Source organism: Chelon labrosus, assembly GCF_963514085.1.
Source record: "Chelon labrosus genome assembly, chromosome: 6".
Classification (NCBI taxonomy): domain Eukaryota; kingdom Metazoa; phylum Chordata; class Actinopteri; order Mugiliformes; family Mugilidae; genus Chelon; species Chelon labrosus.
The window spans coordinates 27,434,821-27,461,723 of record NC_140342.1 but is presented as its reverse complement, the minus strand read 5'-3'; the positions used below and the strand labels follow the sequence as shown (position 1 = coordinate 27,461,723).

At 42.0% G+C, this 26,903-nt stretch overlaps 1 protein-coding gene across 1 annotated transcript; it reads right to left on the bottom strand.

Annotated features, from left to right (window-relative positions):
• Positions 1-2,587: 2,587 nt before the first annotated feature.
• Positions 2,588-21,676, bottom strand: LOC311488939 (uncharacterized protein; the record flags this gene model as incomplete). The annotated part of the gene is made up of 5 exons (XM_084545808.1): positions 2,588-2,891; positions 3,018-3,086; positions 3,219-3,566; positions 5,491-5,557; positions 21,254-21,676. 5 exons carry the CDS (start codon positions 21,674-21,676, stop codon positions 2,743-2,745), a joined length of 1,056 nt encoding a protein of 351 aa, XP_084401934.1. The 3' UTR covers positions 2,588-2,742.
• Between the last annotated feature and the right edge of the window lie 5,227 nt (positions 21,677-26,903).

Here is a 26,903-nt window from a genome sequence, read left to right as displayed (position 1 = left end):
ATCGTTGCTACGTTGAGCACGAGGGGAGGTCAGTGGAGGTCACAGTGGAGGACACAATGAAGGCCACAGTAGAGCCCCAAAGCCAACAAGGTAATGAAGGCTTGGTGACTGTGTTCAGCAGTGATTCAGCTTCATGTGGAGACGCTGTCAAAAAGAGCAGAGGAGCAGAGGACTGACATTTCTCACTGCAGCTCCAAACATTTGACTCTTTTTCTGTTTCAGAGTTTCCAGCTCCAGCAGCCTCCTGTCCTCCAGAGAGAGAGAGCCAGCAGACCTGCCAGCTGATCACTGTAAGATCACCTGCTGCCTCTCTGCATGGACAGCTCCAATGTCCAATGAGGACACTAGAACAACTTTACAGGATTAATCTGACACTTCCACGAATTCATATCTGTCTATCTGTCTGTCAGTGTCCTTCCAGTCTCAGTGCAGGGTGAAGCTGCTCTGTCTGCTGTACACAGTGCTGATAGTGAAGAGTCTGGTGTACTGCTGTGGACTCTCTCTGCTGATGAGCCTCAGAAACAAGGGACTGTCCACCAACTCCACACATGCTGACTGACTGTTTTCTCCTGGTCTTTTCTCTCCATCAGATCTCATCAGTTCATCTCATTCATCACTTTGATCAGTATTCACAAATGTTAGTCATGATGCTTTGGTTGTAATGTAGAGTGAGATAGATTTATCAGAGTTTCTTTATCAAATCTCTTAATTGTAACTTCTAAATATTACACCAGTTAAAGAATGAACTTCTTTCTAGATGTTTCAACATTTAATACAACATGTGTTTGCTTTCTTTTTCTTTTTATTGTAGAAATACAATGCAGTGTGTTCATCCATTTATTATGTTCTATTAAAACTATAAAATAATAATGCTGTTTTGTTTTTCTTCTTGTCTAAAGATTCGTTATGTTGACACCCCAAAGTAGTTTGATGATTGTTCCTAAGACTTTTTAAATAAAAATGAATGTCAAACTCTACGCTGACGACACTGTTGTTTACACAGATGAACAAAGAGCAGAGCTGATTTGAAGCTACGACTGTTAAAAACTATCATCCAGCGGTTTGATGAGTCAGTGCTGAAGTTTGAATGTTGATCAAATGAAGGATGTGTTTAATTAACAGTCATGAAATAGTTTCATTAGCAGCAGGTCAGTGTGTCAGTGGAAATTCAACTGTTTGAGAGCTGAACACTGAAAGTTCATGGTCCTCTAACTGGACCTGTTAGTGGATAAATCCTAATCAGTCATTAATCACAGAGGTGTCTCATCAATAAAATAACATTTAATTAATGTTCTTATTATTGATTTCAAAGTGTAAAGTGCATCTTTAATCATCCAAACCTCTAAATACCCTGAACATGTTACCAGGACATGAGCTTCAGGTGGGTGATCGGACTCAGTTCAACTCTGTGTGGGTGGAGGGCTCAGAGGAAAAAAGGTTTACAGAAAACAAGAGAAAGGGAGGGGAGGTGATGAGTGTGTTCAGCAGCAGATATGAATCTGTTCTCAGTGGTTATTAGGACAGAAAACAAACTGCTGACAGCCAATCAGACTTCCTTCCTGCAGCAGACGGGCTGTGTGGGTTTGTGCTCTGCAGCCTCCACACCGTTAGCTGTGGCTTTTCACTTTAATGACACAATGACAGTTTCAACCACCAGCTGTGGTTAAAGAATCTTTCCAGGAAGCACCTGTGTTCTTCATCTGAGAGAGAAACACATTTACATTTATTATTAAACATTACAATCAGTAATTATGTTCAATTGTTGTTTTTTTTTTGCAATTAAATGAAACTAATTATTTTATTGTGGTGTGTTTAAAATCTTCCATCCTCTCATAAATTCCTCCTCTCTGATAAATAGAACTTTAAAGAAGTTGAACTCTTTGCCTGCAAAGTGTTTAAATTGATCCCATGAGAAGATTTTCAACTTCTATAGGAAACAATAATGCTTCCTGTTCTTTCTCATTAATCAGAACCAAACACAAGCCTCACTGAGACAGAGACACAAACCCATGAGATAAACAAGTCATGCTGTTGTTCTGAAGTAGGCGTTCACCTCAAGTCTCATTATTTCACTGAGTTATAGTTGACAAAAAAAGTCTGAATGTCCCAATCAGTTCTAATCCACCATGAGTTCACCTCATTAACCACACTGATCCACATTTCTCATGGAAATTCTATTCCAGCTTCATTTTTTATCAGTGCAGCAGTCTGTGCTTTATTCACAGGGTTCATAGACGTCACATGCAGGAACTGGAAGCTGCTTAAGCTTCAACTTTATTAACTGACGTCCAACAGTTCCTAATATACGAGCTAAAGTATTTGACTTGCTTTGTTAAGACACATAAAAAGCAGTTTATCAAAGCCAGACTCTGGGATTGTGTTGGTTTCTTGTGTTTATTGAGTGTGTTCCAGTGAAAGAAAAGAGCAGCCTGGTGGAGTCTGCATTTATTAGAAAGAAAGACAAGAGCAGAAGAAACAGCCTGCTGGAAACTGATGATGATTATTATACAAGTCACAGTTGAAAGTGGAAATAAACTAGACTACTAGAGAATGAAGACGTCATAAGAGCAGATTTCTATGTGAATATATGTGTTTCTATTTCCAGGATGACAATCAAGACGTGAATGAAAAGATACAGATTACAAAGAAGCACATTACAACAACATTTGTGAATACTGATCAAAGTGATGAATGAGATGAACTGATGAGATGTGATGGAGAGAAAAGAGCAGCAGAAAACAGTCAGTCAGCATGTGTGGAGTTGGTGGACGGTCCCTTGTTTCTGAGGCTCATCAGCAGAGAGAGTCCACAGCAGTACACCAGACTCTTCACTATCAGCACTGTGTACAGCAGGCAGAGCAGCTTCACCCTGCACTGAGACTGGAAGGACACTGACAGACAGACAGACAGATATGAATTAGTGGAAGTGTCAGATTAATCCTGTAAAGTTGTTCTTGTGTCCTCATTGGACATTGGAGCTGTCCATGCAGAGAGGCAGCAGGTGATCTTACACTGACCTTGCTGCAGAGCTGGGAGGTCTGCTGGCTCTCTCTCTGGAGGACAGGAGGCTGCTGGAGCTGGAAGCTCTGAAACAGAAAAGGAGTCAAATGTTTGGAGCTGCAGTGAGAAATGTCAGTCCTCTGCTCCTCTGCTCTCTTTGACAGCGTCTCCACATGAAGCTGAATCACTGCTGAACACAGTCACCAAGCCTTCATTACCTGGTTGGCTTTGGGGCTCTACTGTGGCCTTCACTGTGTCCTCCACTGTGACATCCACTGTCTCCTCCTCGTGCTTGACAGAGCAGTGATATTTATACTTGTCCAGATCATCTCTATCCACCAGCATGATGGAGGCTCTGCGTGCCAACTCTCTGAGCTCCAGCTGCTCTCCCTCAGCAGGGGTCAGCCCCTTCAGAGGGTCGTTCTTCTTCTGTCTTTTCCAGGAGAACTGGACCAGAGGAGGAAACATGGATGAGGCCAGACACAGCAGGGAGCTCTTCCCCTCCAGGTGGGCTCTGGATGCTGCTGCTGGGTACACGCTCACCACGGGCTTCACTACCTGCTCATCTGAAGTTTGACAGCACACACACATTCACACAGTCAACAGCAGCTTCCAGCACTTCTCTGCATTCAGTCTGATCCTGGAAACTACATGGACTCTGATCACTAAACTACTCATCAATACAGAACAAAGTTCAACCAGCATTAACCTTTTCAGCAGTCTGAGCTACAGTAGCTCGTCTGTTGGATGGGACCACAAGGGTCAATGATCCTTTGCTGCCCATGACCACCCTGTCTCTGGTTCTTCTCCTTCCTTGGACCACTTTTGATAGATACTGATCACTGCAGACCAGGAAAACCCCACAAGAGCTGCAGTTCTGGAGATGCTCTGACCCAGTCGTCTAACCACTTCACCGGTCATAATGTTACGGCTGATCGGTCTACATATTCAGTATACATTATAATATATCTTCATGTAAATTTCTGTTTCCAAAATAACTGATGCTATATAAAATCAATCAGAACAGATCCAGTGGTTGATCAATCATCAGTTGTATAATCAAGCCTGCTCCCAGTAGACCAAACACACGCTGGACAATCACAACACAAACTGGAATATCCTTAATATATTTGGAAGAACTTATGTTTGCATATCATTTATTCTTTCATGTGCAATATACATACATACATACGTAAGTAGGAGTTATATTGTATTTCAGTTTCTATTCTTTGTATTTATTTAATGTTTTATTCTTCTTTTTATCTCCTGTGTGCTCTGTCCTTAAACTGTCTACTGCTGCAACGCTGCACATTTCCCCACGGTGGGATAAATAAAGGATTATCTTATTTTATCTTCATCAAAAGACATTATTTGCTGGTTTTGAATTTGAATCCAACAACACGTTTCAAAGAAGTTGGGACAGAAACATGTCGACTGTGTTTCTTCACGTCGTCTTTTATCAACTCACAGCTGCTGTAGTTTAGAGCGGGAAATATTTTACAATCTGATTTAATATAAGATTTTAGCTGCTCCTTTAATTTAATTTAATTTAATTTAATTTAATTTAATTTAATTTTTTTAATTCATTTCATGTCATTTTATTTTATTTTACTAAAGGCCTTCTAGAGTAAGACGTCATCTGGATATCAGCAGTTGTTGCTCCAAAACCTCTACATACGGTTCAGCATTAATGGTGCATTCACAAATGTTCAAGTTAATGAACAGCAGCCTGAATTTAAATAAGCAACTATTCCTTTAAAAAGAAAAATATAAATATTATCTATGTACTACTTTAAATGAAATGAAATGAAATGAAATGAAATGAAATTTAAATTAAATTGTCATTTTGTCATTTCACTGATTCCAAAATGTATTGAATATTCCACATTTAAGAGCACAGACTTTAATCAACAACACATCAATATACAAGTTTGTGTCACTCATGTTCAAATGTTTAAATACTTTATGGTGATGATAGTAATAAAACATTGTTTGAGTCAATTCTATTTCTTCTGATATCACATTCACTTTGTGTTTTTTTCTTTTTCTGTGAATCCATTATCAATTAAAGACACATTTATCATCAGATAAATAATAACTGACAGCCATTAGATCTGACAAGGTTCTAACTTTCAGAAATGATCCAATACAATCTATAGACGCTTCAAAACAATCTGAAATAGTTGAACATCAAATATCATCTTGTTTTCAACAACACATGTCACAGAATTACTGAGATGATCAAATCCTAAATGTTTGGAACGTCACTAATATTTACAGAAATAAAGAAGAACTTTAGTTGTTTAGTCAGATTTCAACATGTTTTCAGAAATGACTGAGCTTTTCTTATGGAACAATGGCTGCAGGATGAATTCTCTACTAATGAGGAAAAAACTAACATGGAAAGGCTGAAGCAGCACAAACTGACTTTAAACACATTTTCAGCTTCTACAATAAAACAACTGAAGGAAAAGAAATGTTTCTTCTTACCTGTTACATACAGTTTAGTTCCAGAGCCAAAGATGGGGTACCTGTAGCCTCCACACAGTGAAAAAGACTAATACAAAAACCTGTGCGCCGTTGAGAGAGTCAGCTGAGGTGAACGAGTCCAAATGAGGAAGTAGGATCATATTTCAGCTCCATGATGTGTTTCTCTAATGTTCACATCAACATGACTGTCTCTTCTTCTCTTTTCTTTTAGCCACACTAGCAGCATGGCTCTGATGTTAATGTCAGTGGTTTCTCAGTCCACTACTTTAGTAGCGTGAGCCCCCGTGAGCCAACTCCACTAGAGCGCTCAGCAAGCTCCATGACGTCATCAGAGACAGCTCATCCTGATGACGTTATTCTCACAATGGGAGACTTCAATCAGTGCAAGCTATGGACTGTATTCCCCAAATACTACAAACATGTGGACAGAAAAAAGAAAGAGTAAATAAAATAAAGTAAAAAAATAAGTAAAATAAAATTAAAATAGTATAAGCAAAAATGTACAAATTAGCGTATGGACAAATCTACAGGAAATAGAGACGGAAGAACATATATACACAGGGATGATAAGGTGCTATCGCGTTAACATGAATAACATGGAGTTGTCTGTTACAGAAAGGTGAGTTGTTGTACAGCTGGACTGAAAATGGTATGAATGAAGTCCTGTAGCGTTCACTGTGGGAGTGGAGCTGGATCAGTCTGTTGGAGAATGAGCTCTGCAGCCCCTCTATTGTCTGGTGTGGTGGACGTGACTGATTGTCCATGATGGAGAGCACAGTTACATATGGGGTGCATACAGAGCTGCACGCCACCCCCACTTCAGACACACAGACCACATCTCTTCCTGTACCCAGCCTACAGATAAAACCAACAAAACCCGTCACCAAATAGTTTAAACTCTGGAGCACCCTGCAGGACTGTTTTACTGGGACAGACTGGGATGTGTTTAAAGCTGCAGCCACACTGGAGGACTCTTCTGTTAGCACACAGGACTATGCTGAGTATGTGACAACATCCCTGGATGAGCCCTCAGAGCATGTGCCAACGAGCTGACAGACATTCTCTCCTCCATCTTCAGCTTCTCTCACAGCACCGGCCCCTCAAGCTTCAAGACAACAGCGATCGTCCCCCCTTCCCCATCAACCTGCCTGAATGACTACAGGCCAGTAGCAATCACTTGAATCATCATGAAGTGCTTCCAGAGAGTGGTGCTGGCCCACATTCTGGAGGGAGCCTACAGGAGGGAAGTTGCCAGTCTGATGGCATGGTGTCAGGACAACAACCTCACCCTCAACACGGACAAGATCAGAGAGATGATAGTGGACATGAGGAAGGACAGAAACCCTCATCAGCCAATTTGTATCCACAAGTTGAAGAGGAAAGGGTGAGCAGCTTCAAGTACCTGGGGGTCCACATCACTGAAAACCTCACCTGGACACTGAACACCACCAGGGGTGGAGCAGCAATTTTAAAAGTGAGGGGTTCTTGGGGTAGTACATGAGCACTGCAACCACCTTTGGCCCCTGTTTCAGTCTCCAAAACTAATGCAACGCATTTCTAGATTTTCTTCATGAGGATATGCAAATAATATTACATTCAAAATATACATTATAGCACAACGCTATATAACCCAAGATATTTACAATCATATACCATGGTATTAAGCAATTAATTTATGTTTTATTAGGATTTTATTAAGTGTGAGTGACAAGAACACTGCGTTCCCTCCCTCTCCTCTCATGTTCTCCTCTTCTTCTTCTCTCCCTCATCTTCTCCATTCTCTCCTTTGTCCTGACTCCTGGACTTCCCTTCCTCATCCTACATAAAGAACTCAATGTTAATATTCCTGAACATGGAAGTGTTGAAATATTTTATGTGAACTTAGAAGAAACCTCTACAGGCTTCATTTTGATGAGGAAACATTAATTTTGTCAAGAAGGGGTGGCGGGGTTTGGAGTTCAGACCCTAACGCAGGACTTCAGAGGCAGGAGTAGGCAAAAATATATTTAATGCAAGCAAAAACAAAACTTACAAAAACTAAAGATGCTGCTGATAAGGCAGGAAATCCAAAAAGCAAAACTCAAAAACAAGAACAAAACTATGACTTGGCATGGAACTATGGCATGGAACATGAATAAACTATGTCGTGAAACGTGGGAAACAAGCAGTATGACGTGACAGGGACAAAGAGGAAGGCAGGGCTATATATACACACACGAGGAGCAGGGGTGACGAGACACAGGTGAAGCAAATCAAGAAACGAGACAAGGTGAAACCAATAACCTAATCAAAAGTAAAAAAGACATGGAGTAATAAAACAGGAAATTCAGAACTTAACAAAATAAAACAGGAAGCAGAAAACCTAAACACTAAACCATGACTATGAAAAAACCAAGACTTAACAAAATACAATAAACAGAAAATCCAAGAAACTAAACCATGACAGAAAACATGACAGAAAACATGACATGGAGCAACACAAAGGAAAACCAGAACTTAACAAAATAAAACAGGAAGCAGAACAGAAAAACTAAACACTAACCATGACTGAAACCATGACGAAAGACATGACAGAAAACGTGACAAATTTCTTTTGTTATTCTTTTATCTGCTTTTTATTATTTCACATATATTTTGTTGTTCTAATCTGTTTTAACTAATCTTTCATCCTAGCCTTTATCGTACTCTATATTATTATTTTATTCCTCTTATTATTTAAGATTTTAATAGTTTTATTGCATTTTATTGTCATCATTTCTATTCTTTTCTAGTTTCTGAGAGCAGTAACAGGGATGAGTTGATGTAGGGGATTTTCTTCATTGAAAGAAGATTTTAAGCTCCAACAAACAGCTTTAAGTTACGTAAATGAACACCTACATGGCATTAATGCAAGAATATGTACTACTTTAAAATTGAATTAGTGCATTTATGGATTGACAGCTTTCTGTTTCCCTCCTGTCACCTAACTGCGCGACAACTTGAGAGGAAAAATAAGTCAAGGGGGGTGAAATCACCTTGTTGAAAAAGTGGGCGTGTTGCAACACCCCCATCCCCCACAGGTGTGACGCCCATGAACACCACACAGCTGGTTAAGGCCCTGTCCACACGTACCAAAACGATCTTTTCCCCTCTCCGTTTTCCCTGGCATCGTTTCAAGAATATTCGCGTACACACGGATCAGTTTCAACACAACTGAAAACGCTACTTCATATTCCAGGCCTATAGGTGGCGCTGTTTCGGTTTCAGACATTCACCAAAAACGAAGAGGAAGAGGCGGAGCATGCGCATAAAGCTTGAGCGCTGTTTACAAAATGTTGCTTATGTGGTTGTCCATCAGCCTTGTTTGCTCAGCGTGGTGGCACAGGAGCATGATATTTTGCCCTAGTAACCCTAATCTCCAGCAGGAACACGAGCATGTAGTCCGCCATTGTTGTTGATGTTGTTACGAGACGTCTCGCGGGAGGTGGAAGGCTGCTCGAGGGGTGTGGCGATGACATTATCGAAACGCATGTATGCGTTTTTCCCCGTCCACACGAAAACGAAGAGCTGCGTTTGCGAATTTTTCCACCCTGGGACCAGGTTTCAGAAAAGTGCGTTTTAGGGCAATGCGTTTACAGGATTCTTGTGGACGATCGGCCAAAACGATGCCAAACATCTGCGTTTAAACCAAAAAGCGTCTCCGTGTGGACGGGCCCCTAAAAGGCTCAACTGTGTCTATACTTCCTGAGGAGGCTGAGGAAGTTCAGCATGATGCCAAAGATCCTCAGCAACTTCTACAGCCAGGGACGGACTGGCCATCTGACATACCGGGCATTTTCCTGGTGGGCCGACAGTCCCGACACTTTTTTTTAAATTTACATATTGGTCTGACCAGCCCATTAAACCAGTAGATCAGCGGGCTGATTGACACTGGTCTGGCCTAATCACATTATTAAACACCAACCCCTTTCACTTTGGTCCTGCCTGTGTAATGCATTCGGCAAAAAAGAAAAAGAAAAACAGTCAGCGCAAGAGTTTGTAGTCTTGAATGTGAAAATACTTTTTAAACCCACCATTCACCAACAACAACAGTCAGTCAGCGAGCAGCATTCTGATTTCATTATTAGACTATTATTGTTTGTGGGGTGAGTAGTAGGCTAGCCCAAGGCTAAGCTACTTTTTGGCCCTGGAAAAATGTGTTAGGCAGTTTTTATGTAGGTGGTTAGGGACAATGAACAGAAATGAAAGAAAATCACACTTTCACTTTAAATTTATTTTAAATTAAAAAATTAAATTATATCATTTTGTCTATTGCATGTTATGCCAATGCAGCTGTGTGCCTCTTTACAAGAGAATCCAACAATTCTAGGCGTATTTGAAAATGTAAAGTCACCACTCACCAACATGAAGAGTGAGTCAGTGAGCAGCATTCTGATTTCATTATCAGGCTATTCATTGTTTAACTAGTAGGCCCAGGCTAAGCTACTTTTTAGACCTGGAAAAATGATTTTGGGCCAGTTTTTATGAAACCTAGGTGGCTAAAGACAATGTAGACTAAAGTGAAAGAACATCACACTTTAAAATGACATCAGTTTGTTCATTGCCAGTGTTATGTCAATGCAGCTGTGTGTCTGTTTATCAGAGAAAAAATAACCCACAGTCTCTATTTATGTTTTGTTGAGCTAGGTTGAGATAGCATCCCCAGTAGAGGAGAGTGTTAGTGAGAGAGAGGAGAGAGTCAGAGAGAGAGGAGAGCAGAGAGCAGACTGCTGAGAAGATCACCCAGAATACACAGGAGAGTCCTTAGGGGAGCCGCCTCCATCACCAAGGACCCCACCCACACCCGACCTGGACTGTTCCACTCCTGCCCTCAGGCCGCAGGTACTAGAGTGTGAAATGCAGCACCTCAAGACTGAAGAAGTCCTTTTTCCTCACTGCCATCAGACTCCTAAACAGCTGACAGGAGTCTAGAATCATAGACTAAAATCATGGACTACTTTATCTCACATAGTGTTTCAGTTTTTTACATTTCAGTTAATTGTGACACTCATTTGCACGTAGATATTTGCACTAATTTTTTTATATTCTTTGTTATACGTATCTGTTCATATTCTATTTCTAGGATTGTTATATTGTTGCATTTGGGTGGATGATAAAAGAAGAATTTCATTGTACAGGGAAACATGTTGTGTTATATATTCTGTATGTGATGATAAACTCTTTGAATCTTAGCCCACATGGACTGGATCTGGACTAAAGGATGGATGATGGATTGACATCAGCCTTTCTAAGACATTCTTGGTCCCCAGAGGATCAACCTCATTAAATGACTTTGTTGATTCAGACTTTTTATCTAGCGCCGCCAGCAGGTTAACATCTGTGGTTCAGACTGAAACATTTCAATAACTGTTGGATGGATTGTTATTTAATCTGGTCCAGACGTTCATGTTCCCCTGAGGATGAACAACACGGGCAGTTTTGGTGATCAGGAACTCCTTCCTACGAATTTTAAAAAATGAGGGAAAAGGAAGTTTTTCTGTCACATCAAAGCAATCAAAGCATTTCTCTGAAACTCACTGAGTCAGGAAGGTCTGAATGCACTGGCCATGCTTTCCATGGAGAGAGAACTAGTCAGGAACATGTCTGATCTCAATGAGAAACTGATCATCTGTTGTAATGTTGCAGCCTGAAGTTACTGAACGTTGCTAATGTGTGTTAATGCTGTGAAGCTAAGCTAAAGCTAATAAGTAATTCCTACTAACAATCGTCAGTGTCTCCTGGAGCTGACATCTATTGGGTTTATTATCATCTTTCTTTCACCTATTCCCTCATCGTTTCCCCTCACCACACCCTTCCCACGCTCAGCATGCTAAACTGAATGGACAGGGAGAGTGTGAGGACTAAACAACTGCATCATTTTATTTTGCTGTTTGATCAGTGAAGTGGTCACTAAGTTTCAGACTCCAACGCTCACAAGCATCGACTCAGGCCTGCACCGTTTTATTTGAATGGACATTCCTTTTATTTTTTGGTTTAGTGCAGAGTGAATGTGTGTTTAAGTTAAAAGATTTTATTTTTATATTTCAAAATAACTATAATTTGTCTGATACTTTAATTTATGACCAAATATCTGCTAAACAACATTCTGACTTTCTATCTGTTTAGTTTCTCCTGCAACTTGTTCAGGTTCCTGATCATTTATTTCATTCCATCTGTATTTTTTTTCCATCTCTGACACAACAACAGACTCTGGTTCATGAAACAGTCAAAGCTACATATCAGTCAGATTTAGTTTTGGGTGGATTAGTTTGGATCATGAGGTTCTGGTAACAGTGCTGCAATGTGTAAATCTGGTTTGGTTCATATTATTTTTCTGATCATATCAGGGTTCTTCTTGGTTTTACTGTGTTCCATAACATAATTCCTTTAAACGAGAGAACAGAAAGAACCCAAGAAAAATGTGGGGAAGTTTCTTTTACTCCACTTTGTAAATAGAAAATGTGTCAGTGACATAAATAGATTTCATGTTATTTGCTCAATTTAAATATATGACTTTAGAAACCTAAAAACTATCAAATGGGATTGAAGTGATTCTAGACTGTGAGTGTTCTGGAGGATATTTAATTCATGTTCAGGAACATTATTTAGACTTTATTCCATCTTGCCCACAATGATTTAGCTACCACCCGTCCTCTTGACTGTGTGATGACATTCTGTGATTTAGTTAGCATGGATGCTAGAAAGAGGAACATGAACTATTGAATGTAGCTTTATTTCTGGGTCTTTTGTTTTTGGGAGGTGTGAGTGTATTTCTACAATTCTAGGTTTAACCATTTGCAGTCTATGAAGGACAAACACAGCAGGGGCCTCTGGACTGGGTGTGGAAGGAGAGGATGAGGAAGAGGAGGAAGATGTGGTTGTTTTATTTGTGTCAGCAATCAGCATTGAGTTAGAGACTGTCCAAGAGTCTGGAATAACCAGGGTGGACAGAAGACAGCAGAGGACTGATGGTGAACGAGGCTGGGGACAGATCTGGATCAGAGGGACTCTGTGGACAGTAAGAAGACATCCTCAGGACAGATAGAGAGTTTGAGAAAGGTGATAGAAGATGAGAGTGAAAGTGATTTACTGAGTATGTGATGATTGTATTTGATGAAGATAAATGTGATGCTGATGGCTACAAAATAAATATGATGCATGGTGGAATGGAGATTTCTATTTCAGGGCCAGGAGCTACAGACTGATGAATGAAAGGAGAGAACAAATTCACTAGATCCCAAACTGATCAAGTATCTGTGGGATGATCCACAGAGGCCCCTCCCCTCAAAGGCCCCCCACTAACAACATTCTGTTACCAGACACCACAGGACACCCTCAGAAGGCCCATGTCCATTCTCTGATGAGTCACCACAAGGGAGACCTGCACAATATTAGGAAGGTGGTCATAATGTTATGCCTGATCGGTATGGAGCTTCATCTTCATCTGGAACATTTGTCTGAAATCATTTATTCTATTGAACTTTGACTTTTAAAATCTCTTTGTGTTCTTTTGCTCTTTGATTGAATTCTTTTGATTGACTTTGTATTTCTGCTCTTTGTTCTTCTCTGTCTTGTTTTCATCTTTTTTCTAACTGTTGAAATATCTGCTAACAACATCAATAAATCTGATGTCAAATAAATAGTGAGAGCAGGAAAGAAGAATCTCCCTCAGCTCAGTATGTTTGGGACTCTGTCTGAGATGGAGGTGAAATATGTGAACCTGGGCTGTGGTTTACTGCTCTCTTCCTGTCACAAACACTGTTTGACATCTGTTCATCTGTTGGTTTTTGTTCAGGCTGCTCGCATCATTTCTCACTGTGGGTACCAGACTTCCAACAGGAGCAGTAGTAGGTGGCTGAATGATCAACTTTAACATTCTTTATCTCCAACTCCCAGCCGTTCCGATTATTCACAGATGAGAAATCATCTTTCTGAGGATGACCGTAACTTGAATCTATTTCACCATTACTTTTTTTAATATCAAGAATCACTCTGAATGTTTCTTTTTCTTTCTTCGGGTACCAGTATACATAAGTACCACACTGGTCAGTTCCACATCTGAATGAGACTGTTTGACCGACTCTCCTGGTCAATGTTAACTGGTCCTGGGTCAGCTCTGCTGCCATGGCAACCAGTGCTGTAGAGACACAGACAGATGGATGAAGGTTAGTGAGACAGTGTTTGTTAAAGGTGGAGTTTGTTGAAAACACTCACCTGAACACAGACAGCACAGAGCAGCAGCTGGGAGGAAAAGCATTTTGTGCAGTGGTGTATCCTCTGGTGAACCTGGGGAGAAGTGGAGCTCTGATGCAGCTGAGGCCCAACAAGGACGAGCTGTGAGATCAGACGAGGCCACGTGGTTTCTAGCAGGTCCTCAAAGCTCCCATCAGCCCCTGCAGCCCACAGATGAGACTGCTGCTGCTGATTGACAGCTCAGATGAAGCTGCTGTGTGCTTTCATGGTCTTGATTTCAATCTGACAGCAGATGAAAAAAATCTGGGTCACATGATGCAGAAAGACTAAAAAACATTCATGTTCCCACAAACACATTCAGGTTGGTGGTGGATTTAGTAACACAGACTGTTGATTGTGTTACACTGACAAGTGTCATGAAGAGAAAAGACTCAAATGAAAAACAAGAACCTTAATTTATTATTGATCACTTAGAGAGAACTGAGAGTTCTTTGGTTTTGATTCAATGAGGCAACAGTTTTTTAACTCATTCTAAAAATTCAAAGCTGAACTTGAACTGCTGAAGTGTTGTTGTAGATAAACTTTTGTACTGATGGTGGCGCTAGAGGAAAGGTCAGGAGGTCACCATTGTTATGACTGTGAGTCATGTATGTGTGAGTGTCTGTCTGCTGCTGTGCTCCCTCACATCATTTCATCAGTTTTAACTTCTGTCTCCAAGAAGTTTCAACCCCATTCACACCTTGAGACTGGAGCCTCTGACTGATAATGGTTGTTAAAGCTCCATTCATAGGGACAGAGGACAGGGACAAACAGTCCCCCCTCAATGACAGGTAAGTATCTAGGCGTTAATGGAATTAGCTGCACCAGTTTCTGATCATTACAGAAAGAAGTCAAGCTAGTTTCTGATGGGTTATACCCACAGAGTTTCCTATTTAAACCTCAGCTTCCCACCAGTCCCTTAGAACTGAAGAAGCTACTCAGATGAGTGGTGAAACGTCTTCTCAACAAACTCTACAAGACCGGTTGCCTTTTTAACGCTTTTTGGATATACCATGACCTGGATGACTGAGAACCTTCACAGACGTCCTGTGGTTATTCACGGTTCCCAGAGGATGAACCCTAACATTTATGGTGTTATGACCGGCCTAGGGGAAACCAGTACACAACACAAAAAGCTGACTCTCCCCTTTTCCCTGCTCCCAAAATGAACCAGCACTCCACCAACTTGCAGTCCAAAAACCAATCTTTATTTGCATCGTTATACATCTTCAGGGTGAGCATAGCCAAAACAACAAACAAACCAAGTGACCAACATAATTACTAACTCAACTACCAAACAAATATGAAATAAAATACACTCGTCCTTCCCTGACTCCCTAACTAGTGATGGGACGTCCTGTGCCGAGGCTTCGGAGCATGTGCAGAGAAATCACTCCATGAGTCTTCATCATGACCCACCAGTATTTATGTTACAGCGCTAACATCAACTCTTTTCATTTCCTCCTGGTATCATGGTTTAGTAGTGTTATAGGATCTTTAGTACTGAATGCAACACTGTCAAACCAAACCCCTGTCCACTCAGTCTCAGCTCTCCCAAAGAGCAGAGACAACCAACCAGTGACAGTGTTTCTGTAACTAATGAAGCAATAAAGTGGTTCATAATATATAAAGAAAAGTAGATAAAGAAATCACGTGACCAGACCACGCATCAGCACAGAGGTTTGAAACAACTGCTTCATGAGCATGACATTAATAGACCTCTATTACCATTACCCACATATTAATCAAAAACAGATTAGATAAATGAATGAATGAACCACAGAAAATGAAATGAAGGTGTTTTTATTTCTGTTCTGGTCTGGGATTATTTCCATGTTGACACTGTGGCAAGACAGTCAAGAGGCCATCACACATGGTTGAAATGACAATAAAGGTTGTGAGGAGCAGGGGGTGTGGGTGCAGATGAAGCCTCAAGAAATGAACCGTTTTATGAACCAATTTGATGGAAAGCTTCAAGGCTTCATGGGGCTTCATCTGGCCATCACCATCCCTGACCAAAAACAGGAGCGGTGGTAAAACATTCAGACCTTGGAGTGTACAATACTGTCAGAATATGGAGTGGTTCAGCTCTTGGTGGGTCACAGGAAAAGATGGACAAGTTTGTACATTCATCACTGCACTGAACAGCATACACTACATTACTCTGTTTCTTCCTCTGTGTTTTGTCTTTGGGGTGGACCAGTTTTTCCCTAAGTCGACAGGACACTGATGGAAGTCTGTCCATCAACATCAGCGTCCTAATAAGCTGCTGCTAGAAGAACTAAGTCCTGACCTGACATCAGTCCAAGATTTGACTTTGAAAATGGAAGAAAGTGAAATGATGTGGTGAAATCTGCTGGAAGGTGTTAAACAACAAGTGCTGCTGGAAGTGTTTTCATTAAGAGAACATTATCATTGTGGAGCAGGAATAGACTTTATTCCAGCAGCAGCTCAGAGCAGAGGAGCTTCATCTTCATCTGGAACATTTGTCTGAAATCATTTATTCTATTGAACTTTGACTTTTAAAATCTCTTTGTGTTCTTTTGCTCTTTCATTGAATTCTTTTGATTGACTTTGTATTTCTGCTCTTTGTTCTTCTCTGTCTTGTTTTCATCTTTTTTCTAACTGTTGAAATATCTGCTAACAACATCAGTAAATCTGATGTCAAATAAATAGTGAGAGCAGGAAAGAAGAATCTCCCTCAGCTCAGTATGTTTGGGACTCTGTCTGAGATGGAGGTGAAATATGTGAACCTGGGCTGTGGTTTACTGCTCTCTTCCTGTCACAAACACTGTTTGACATCTGTTCATCTGTTGGTTTTTGTTCAGGCTGCTCGTATCATTTCTCACTGTGGGGAGCATCCTTATAACAGGAGCAGTAGTAGGTGGCTGAATGATCGACTTTAACATTCTTTATCTCCAACTCCCAGCCTTTCTGATTATTCACAGTTGAGAAATCATTTTCTTGAGGATGATTGTAATATCTACGTATGTCACCACTACCAGTAATATAAAGAATTATTCTGAATGTTTCTGTTTCTTTCTTCTGGTACCAGAATATCCAATCATCATCACACTGTTCAGTTCCACATGTGAAGGAGACTGTTTGACCAACTCTCCTGGTCAATGTTAACTGGTCCTGGGTCAGCTCTGCCGCCATGGCAACCAGCGCTGTAGAGACACAGACAGATAGATGAAGGTTAGTGAGACAGTGTTTGTTAAAGGTGGAGTTTGTTGGAAACACTCACCTGAACACAGACAGTACAGAGCAGCAGCTGAGAGGAAAAGCATTTTGTGCAGTGGTGTATCCTCTGGTGAACCTGGGGAGAAGTGGAGCTCTGATGCAGCTGAGGCCCAACAAGGACGAGCTGTGAGATCAGACGAGGCCACGTGGTTTCTAGCAGGTCCTCAAAGCTCCCATCAGCCCCTGCAGCCCACAGATGAGACTGCTGCTGCTGATTGACAGCTCAGATGAAGCTGCTGTGTGCTTTCATGGTCTTGATTTCAATCTGACAGCAGATGAAAAAAATCTGGGTCACATGATGCAGAAAGACTAAAAAACATTCATGTTCCCACAAACACATTCAGGTTGGTGGTGAATTTAGTAACACAGACTGTTATCTGTTGTTGAAGAGCTGAGATGAAAATACAAAACTACAAATCCACACAGCTCCTCAACTCTGATTGAACTCTAACTATTTGACATTTAAAGAGATGAAAGCATTAAAAATCCTTGACAGAGCAGCTTTACTGTGTAATATGTAGTATTACTGTGCAGCTTTAATATCTCTCAGGACATACAGGAGGAATTTGACAAGTGAAAGCAGAAGATCAAATGTTTGACTTCAACTGTTTATGTGATATAATAACTTAATAACTGTCCAAATCAACGGCCATAACTCGTTATTTTCATTAATAAAAATAAAATAATTGAAAAATGTGATGAATTAATTCTTTAATTTATCTCACACTAGAATAAAACTGCAACACTTAGTGCAGTTTTAAAGACAGTTTACTTCATGTTGAGTTGACGTTTGACAGGAAGACATTTTAAACATTTACTACCCTCTACTGGTCACAGGCAGGAACTGCAACACATACCAGTCGTCAAGTTAGAAGTGACAGCATAAAATAAACTTCCGGTATTTACTTTCAAAATAAAGAGTAACCAAACAGACAAGTATATCATAAATACAACATCACGGGATCATTTTTATGGAAGCTTATTGCTGCCAAAAAAAATGAAGCAGATCAAAGATCACGTTACTGATACTGATCCGTTTTTCTTTTTTCTGGTTGGCAGCGATGCATTTCCATACATTACAAATCTAAATTTGAATAACCAGAGTGTAAAGTGCCACGTGTGTTGAGTGTTCTTTTTTTTTTAGTGTTCAACTTAAATATCTAAAACCCACAGTCCTAATTATTCGCTCTGCTATTATACGCTCACCTCATTCCTGGGGGCGCTGATGTAGAAACGATTATGGGTTCAACTTTCGGTGACACACCGGAAGTAGCAGTGAGCCATTGGTTGCTAGCGGTTTTCGTTTCCCGTAGTGGATTATTTGGAAATTTACTGGTCTTTACTGTTCTTTACTAAACGATTATCAGCTCCCGCAGCATTTAAAAATGTTCTTGCGCAGCTCGGGAACATGTTGCGCTGTTCTCGGTTGTACTAATAACCAGGCGAAGCTGAATCTGTGGCTACAAGAGCAGTGTTTTGAACATGCACCCCGGACGAATGTTGTTGTGAGAGTCGGTACAGTTTCCATCGCCTACCGAGGGATGAGGAACTCAGAAGGATGTGGCTGAAACAACTCAACTTGGAAAAAATAAATAATATATACAGTAGCAGTCAAAGGTTTGGACACACCCTCTAATTTAAGGTTTTTTCTTTATTTTCATGACAATTTACTTTGTAGATTCTCACTGAAGACGTCAAAACTAGGAATGAACACATATGGAATTATGTAATAAACAAAAAAGTGTAAATAACTCTAAATATGATTCATATTTTAGAGTCCTCAAAATAGCCACCCTTTGCTTTGATTACTGCTTTACACACTCTTGACATTCTCTTGATGAGCTTCATGAGGTCGTCACCTGAAATGGTTTTCCAACAGTCTTGAAGGAGTTCCCAGAGATGCTGAGCACTTGTTGGCCCCTTTGCCTTCACTCTGCGCTCCATCTCATCCCAAACCATCTCCATTGGGTTTAGGTCAGGTGACTGTGGAGGCCAGGCCATCTGGTGCACTCTCCTTCTTGGTCAAATAGCCCTTACACAGCCCGGAGGTGTGTTTGGGCTCATTGTCCTGTGTCCTGGTTCAGTGTGCCTTCAGTTTTGAATAGATCCCCAACAGTGTCACCAGCAAAGTCCCCCCACACCATCACACCTCCTCCTCCATGCTTCACGGTTGGAGCCATGCATGTAGAGACCATCCCTTCACCTTCTCTGCGTCGCACAAAGACACGTTGGTTGGAACCAAAGATCTCAAATTTGGACTCATCAGATCAAAGCACAGATTTCCACTGGTCTGATGTCCGTTCCTTGTGTTTCTTGACCCAAACAAATCTCTTCTGCTTGTTGCTTTTCCTTCGTGGTGGTTTTCTAGCAGCTATTTGACCATAAAGGCCTGATTGGTGCAGTCTCCTCTGAACAGTTGATGTAGAGATGTGTCTGCTACTAGAACTCTGTGTGCCATTGATCTGGGCTCTAATCTGAGGAGCTGTTAACTTGTGATTTCTGAGGCTGGTGACTCAGATGAACTTCTCCTCAGCAGCAGAGGTGACTCTTGGTCTTCCTTTCCTGGGGCCGTCCTCATGTCAGCCAGTTTCGTCGTAGCGCTTGATGGTTTTTGCAGCTGCACTTGGGGACACAGTCAAAGTTTTTGCAATTTTCCAGACCGACTGACCTTCAGTTCTTAAAGTAATGATGGACTGTCGTTTCTCTTTACTTAGCTGATTGGTTCTTGCCATAATAGGAATTCTAACAGTTGTCAAATAGGGCTGTCAGCTGTGTACCAACCTGACTTCTGTACAACACAACTGATGGTCTCAACCCCATTAAAGAGGCAAGAAATTCCACAAATGAACCCTGACAAGGCACAGCTGTGAAGTGAAAACCAGTTCAGGTGACGACATCATGAAGCTCATTGAGAGAAGTCCAAGGGTTTGCAGCGCTGTCAACAAAGCAGAGGGTGGCTACTCTGAGGACTCTAGACTATGAATCATGTTTAGAGTTATTTCAAACTTTTTATATTTACTACATAATTCCATATGTGTTCATTAATAGTTTTGATGCCTTCAGTGAGAATCTACAAGGTAAACAATCATGAAAATAAAGAAAAACCATTAAATGAGAGGGTGTGTCTGAACTTTTGACTGGTACTGTAATATTTAGTTCAATAATAGAATAATTCCACTTTCTCTGTGCATCAGTGCATGATGTCCCTGTCTTTCCCTGTCTCACAGCATTCTCAACCTGAATTGAAAATAAATTAAAGATTCATTCGTTCATTCATATCTATTTATTCCATTCATAGATTAAACACATGACATGATTATATACGTAACACCATCAATGAAAAGGAGCAGGAAGAAGAAAACTTATGATACCTGCCCCTTTCTAGTTTTAATTACATTTAATTGACTCATTGACATTTAATTGACTACAAAAATAATGGTTTGTTGCAGCCCTCCATTGAAAGCAATGAAAATGATCATTAAAACTAGCAGAACAATCAACATGTACCTTCCAGAGGACGGCAGCAGCGTGGCTGCAAGCTCTGCCGATGATGACACTAATACCAAGGCTCGGTGATGAGGGACTTTAAGACTTTGTCTGGGCTCTACGTCTGATTTAAGCTAAATAAGATTGTGTCCCACGATCTCTTTTAACCAAACGCGTCCAACCTTATTACTGTGCAGGTACTGATGCGCCTCAGAGCTTTTTAGATGATGCCTCCCTGTCCGAAGCGGCAGAGTTAAAGTAGCTAACTATGCCACTGTATGTTATTTTAGGCCACTTCTTCATGTCATCCTCCCACCCCTCTATATTATTAGGCAGCGGGATTGTAATGTTGTCTTGTTTGAGCTGTGACAGCTGGTGTTCCCACATCGTTTACGTGTCGAAGTAGTCAGAGAAAGTGGATTCGCGCTGACAGCTAGCATGTAAAAACGCCGCTTCAGGTTCGTACCGGAAGTCTCTATCATTATTCACGCAAGGGCTCATTGGAGCAAGGAATAAGGTGGATACGCTCTGCTAAAGGCTTCGGTTTCTTGTGTTAGCCTGGCAGTAGAGAGGGTTCAGAGGAGCTGATGTTAAATCAAGCCTACCGTCAAAGGCTTGATTTAACATCATGGGAAAATCAGAAGAAATCAACCAAGACCTCAGAAATCAAACTGTGGACCTGGACAAGTCTGGTTCAAGCTTGGGAGCAATTTTCCAAATGGCTGAATGAACCAGAACCAGAATGCTTTTATTTTCATTCCATGTCGACATACAATGAGCTTACGATGACTCTCCTTGGAAGACAAAGTCTCTGTTGAGTCTTCTTGACGGTAGCAGTAGAGCTCATAGTCCATTTAAGGTCCTTGCAGATGTTGACCCCCAGAGATTTCAGACTAGGCTCCCTCTCCGCCTCCACTCCCCCTATTTCCAGTGGCCTGAGCTCCCCTTTATGTTGCCGTCCTGTCAGAGAGAGGTTGTTCTGATCACACCACTGAGTCAGACTGTGTACCTCATCTCTATAGGCCACCTGGTTGCCTGTATGTGAGAGGGGTACAGTCATGAGTGTACAGGGCGTAGAGGAGAGGACTGTGGTGCTGAGGGTCAGGGTTGTTGAGGTGTGGGGACCAAGTCTCACCTTCTGTGGGCGTGCACTGAGAAAGTCCAGGATCCAGTGGCCCAGGTGACTGCTGAGGCCCAGTTCCTGCATTTTTGTGAGCAGCTTGCTGGTATTATGGTGTTAAAAGCTGAGCTGTAATCTCCAAAAAGCATCCTGACATATGAGCCCCTCTCCTCTAGGTGTGTTAGTGCAACATAGATGGCTGTGTTAATGGCATCCTCAGTAGATCTGTTGGCTCTGTATGCATACTGGTGTGGGTGGAATGCAGGGGGGAGAGATGATTTAAGGTGGCCTAGGATCAGTCTTTCAAAGCACTTGGAGACTACAGATGTGAGAGAAACAGGCCTGTAGTCGTTGAGGGAGGTGGGCATTGGGATGATAGTGGTGGTTTTCAGGCAGGCTGGCACGGTGGTCTGTGCTAGGGAAAGGTTCAAAAATGTCTGTAAATACCCCTGTGAGCTGGTGAGCACAGTCCAGGAGCACCCTGCCTGTGATCTGATCCGGGCCGGCAGCCTTGTTGGCATTAACTGTTCTCAGGATCTGCTTAACTCCCTCTAGCTGGAGGGTAAGTGGCTGATCAGCAGGGTCCAGTTGGGGAGAGGCTCAAAGAAGTGGTTGAGCTCCTCTGCTAGCGATCTGTTAGCTGCCATCGCTGGATCCCTGCTGCCCCTGAAGTTTGTCAAATGCTGGATTCCCTGCCACATGCGTGCTGTGTCCCTGGAGGTGGAATGGTCTACGATCCTCTCCTTGTAGGACCTCTTAGCTGATCTGATGCCCTGTTTAAGGTTGTGTCTTGCAGCGCTGTACAGTTCTTTGTTGCCAGATCTGTGGATCAGGTCCCGCTGCTTGAGGAGACTCTGAACCTCCTTAGTCATCCAAGGTTTCCAGTTTGGAAAAAACACAGATGCACTTGTTGAAAGGCTCTGTAGCCTTTAGGAATATTAGGATACACACAGTCCAGTGAGTTGAGCATTTAACATGTTGTACAAACTGTGGACCTCCACAAGGCTGGTTCAAGCTTGGGAGCAATTTCCAAATGTCTGAAGGAACCACGTTGATGTGTACAAATAATACTACACATCATGGGACCAGGACACCATCATAGTGCTCAGGAAGGAGACACATCCTGTCTTCTAGAGATGAACGGACTTTGGTACGAGAAGTTCAGATCAGTCCCAGCAGCAAAGGACCATGTGAAGACACTGGAGGAAACGTGTACAAAAATATCTGTATCCACAGTAAAACAAGTCCAACATCCACATCACCAGAAAGAAGACACTGCTACACAACACCCAGAAAAATGTCACTGATAGATTTTTACAGAGCAGTGTTTCATATGTACAGGACACCAGCGTTTTGTAGCAGAAATATAAAGTGTCTTATTCCTGTTAGCATCATCATCCACTCCAACAGCTCCATCTCCAAACACAGAACACTGACAGTCCTGTTTGTTCCCGCTCTAACACTGAATGTAGGATTCAGACTGGCTGGAGTGAAGCAGTGTGCTGTTTGAACCAGCAGAGGGCGGCAGAGGGACTGTTTGATTCTCTCCAGTAGAACATGGAGACAGCAGATTGGATTGAAGGAAACATTCATGTGATTGACATGACAGTGTTGACAGCAGCCAGAAGTGCAAAGATTAAAAGGAAAGAAAGTGTCCAAGTACAGTAACTGATACTGATCATATCTGCTGAATATCATGAAAGTAGAGATAGAGAGAGATCCAGTCTGAAAAGAAGGAGGAATGAAATGATTCATGGATGAGGAGATTTTCATTTTCTTTCTTCTTTTCATTGATCAAACTCATCATTGGAGTTTTTCTTTGAATGCTAAAGCTGCAGATGTGAACAGCTCCAGTGGTAATGAACAAGCAGCTGACACCATAATGACTCTGTTTGTCCAGAACTTGGTGGATGTTCTGCATCCAGAGCTCAGAGCTGTTTTTCTCAACCATTGTGTGTCATTTGTGTCTGGATGCCTTTGTACTTCCAGTGACTCACCACAGGATGACGCTGCTTCTCTTTGATTCTTCATTTCAGCCTCAGGCAGCAACAAAATGATCAGAGCTGATCAGGTCTGGATTTATCAAACATGTCAGAGCAGGAAATCTCTTCTAACTGAGCAAAATCTCTCAGAGTCACTGAGCTTTGATTCTACTTTTAGGAGTTGAAGTCAAACATTTGATCTTCTGCTTTCACTTGTCAAATTCCTCCTGTATGTCCTGAGAGATATTAAAGCTGCACAGTAATATTACATATTACACAGTAAAGCTGCTCTGTCAAGGATTTTTAATGCTTTCATCTCTTTAAATGTCAAATAGTTAGAGTTCAATCAGAGTTGAGGAGCTGTGTGGATTTGTAGTTTTGTGTTTTCATCTCAGCTCTTCAACAACAGATAACAGTCTGTGTTACTAAATTCACCACCAACCTGAATGTGTTTGTGGGAACATGAATGTTTTTTAGTCTTTCTGCATCATGTGACCCAGATTTTTTTCATCTGCTATCAGATTGAAATCAAGACCATGAAAGCACACAGCAGCTTCATCTGAGCTGTCAATCAGCAGCAGCAGTCTCATCTGTGGGCTGCAGGGGCTGATGGGAGCTTTGAGGACCTGCTAGAAACCACGTGGCCTCGTCTGATCTCACAGCTCGTCCTTGTTGGGCCTCAGCTGCATCAGAGCTCCACTTCTCCCCAGGTTCACCAGAGGATACACCACTGCACAAAATGCTTTTCCTCCCAGCTGCTGCTCTGTGCTGTCTGTGTTCAGGTGAGTGTTTCCAACAAACTCCACCTTTAACAAACACTGTCTCACTAACCTTCATCCATCTGTCTGTGTCTCTATAGCGCTGGTTGCCATGGCAGCAGAGCTGACCCAGGACCAGTTAACATTGACCAGGAGAGTTGGTCAAACAGTCTCCTTCAGATGTGGAACTGAACACTGTCATTACGGTTATGTATACTGGTACCAGAAGAAAGAAACAGAAACATTCAGACTGATTCTTGATATTGATATAAGTAATGGTGAAATAGATTCAGATTACGGTCATCCTCAGAAAAATGATTTCTCAGCTGTGAATAAACAGAACGGCTGGGAGTTGAAGATAAAGAGAGTTAAAGTCGATCATTCAGCCACCTACTACTGCTCCTGTGTGATGGTTGATCCCCACAGTGAGACATGATGCGAGCAGCCTGAACAAAAACCAACAGATGAACAGATGTCAAACAGTGTTTGTGACAGGAAGAGAGCAGTAAACCACAGCCCAGGTTCACATATTTCACCTCCATCTCAGACAGAGTCCCAAACATACTGAGCTGAGGGAGATTCTTCTGTCCTGCTCTCACTATTTTTATATATATACCGTAAATCCTCTAATACAGGCCCGGGCCTTTATTTTACTCAAGCGCATCGCGGCCTTTATTGGAAGGAGGCCAGAATTAGAGGCAGGCCTCAATTTCTATTTGAGCAAAACGAACTACCAGTAGAATGAATAAAAACAAGATTTTGTGTCTATTTGAACCTATAAAATACTAGGTTAATTTATTGAAAACGTAGTTACCATAACATGGTATGCATACAGAACATTAACAACAAATGAGCGGCGCGACGCGGTCGGGGCGCACTGAGGACAGTCCGCCGCCGGTCGGCAGTCGCGCCGGGAGCGAGGGGGCCCCGTCCCTCCCCGCAGGGAGAGAGGGCGCAGTGAGCACTGATTCCACGACCCCAGGGAAGCGGCGAGGTGAGATGCGGGGGGTCGCTGTAAAGCTCGCGGCCGGAGCCGGCGAGCCACCTTCGCCCCGAGCACTTCCAGGCCGACCCAGTGCCGGTCGCGGCGCACCGCCACGGAGGAAATGTGCCCGGCGGGGGCCGACCGACGCCGGGGAGAGGTCCCGCACATCGTGCCGCCGAAACCCTGACCCGCCGAGATGGTTCTAATAATAGCCCCGGCCACTATTAGAGACCGGCTTTTATTTACCTCCGCTGACGAGACCGGCCAATGTTGGAGACCCGGCCGCTAATGGAATACAGGCCAATATTAGAGGATTTACGGTATATATATATACACATATATACATATATACATACATATGACTTGACTCTGTTAGCCAGGAAGTGAGGTGTGATTCCACTCCCATGTCTGTGATCTTGTCCTTCAGTAACAGGGGCTGGATTGTATTGAATGAGCTGGAGAATTCAAACAACATGATCCTCAGAGCAGCATTCCTCGCTCCCCTATCCTCTATTGTTGGAGAATCAGAGCACAGTTCTGGTAAACAGGAACACAGTAAAACCAAGAAGAACCCTGATATGATCAGAAAAATAAATTGAACCAAACCAGATTTACACATTGCAGCACTGTTACCAGAACCTCATGATCCAAACTAATCCACCCAAAACTAAATCTGACTGATATGTAGCTTTGACTGTTTCATGAACCAGAGTCTGTTGTTGTGTCAGAGATGGAAAAAAATACAGATGGAATGAAATAAATGATCAGGAACCTGAACAAGTTGTAGGAGAACCAAACAGATAGAAAGTCAGAATGTTGTTAGTTTAGCAGATATTTGGTCATAAATCAAAGTATCAGACAAATTCAAATGTTGATCTGATGATGGAGCTCGTCAGACAATCATCAGTGTAAAATGTTTTAACTTAAACACACATTCACTTTGCACTAAACCGAAAAATAAAAGGAATGTCCATTCAAATAAAACGGTGCAGGCCTGAGTCGATGCTTGAGAGCGTTTTAGTCTGGTATGTGCAGACATGTCCCCTGCACTTTTTCAAAAGGCCGTTTTGGTCCCCTGCACTTTTTACCGTCCTAAAACAATGTTATGCTTTAGTAAACAGAGACCCCTCAAGCACTATGACCAAGCGGAAAACGGCCGCTCAAGCTCAAGCCAGTTTCCCTTAGTTTAGACCCGCCCACAAGCTCCTCGATTGGCTCTGCCCTTTCTTGTGTGATTGGCCGTCCCCACTGTCACTCCACCTTGATTGCACATAGGTCTTCTAGTCTGCAGTCAGGACTCCTTGTTAACCTGCTACTGTAAATTGGGCGTTTGTTCTGCCTGGGTCACGTCAGCTAGAAGGATTGTAATATCAGAGGTTTCATTTACATTAAAGTTTGAATCGGTGTCCACGTGCGTATGTGCGTGCGTGTGTGTGTGTGTGTGTGTATGTGCGTTTCGTAATTAGGCGCAGATGTCTAAAAAAAGAAAAGTGGACATAAGTTTTTTTCCTCTATAACCGTATCATCAATATTGATGATTGTTGCACTCCAAATTGTCCCACTGTTCATGTCATGCATCCTGAGCTGGA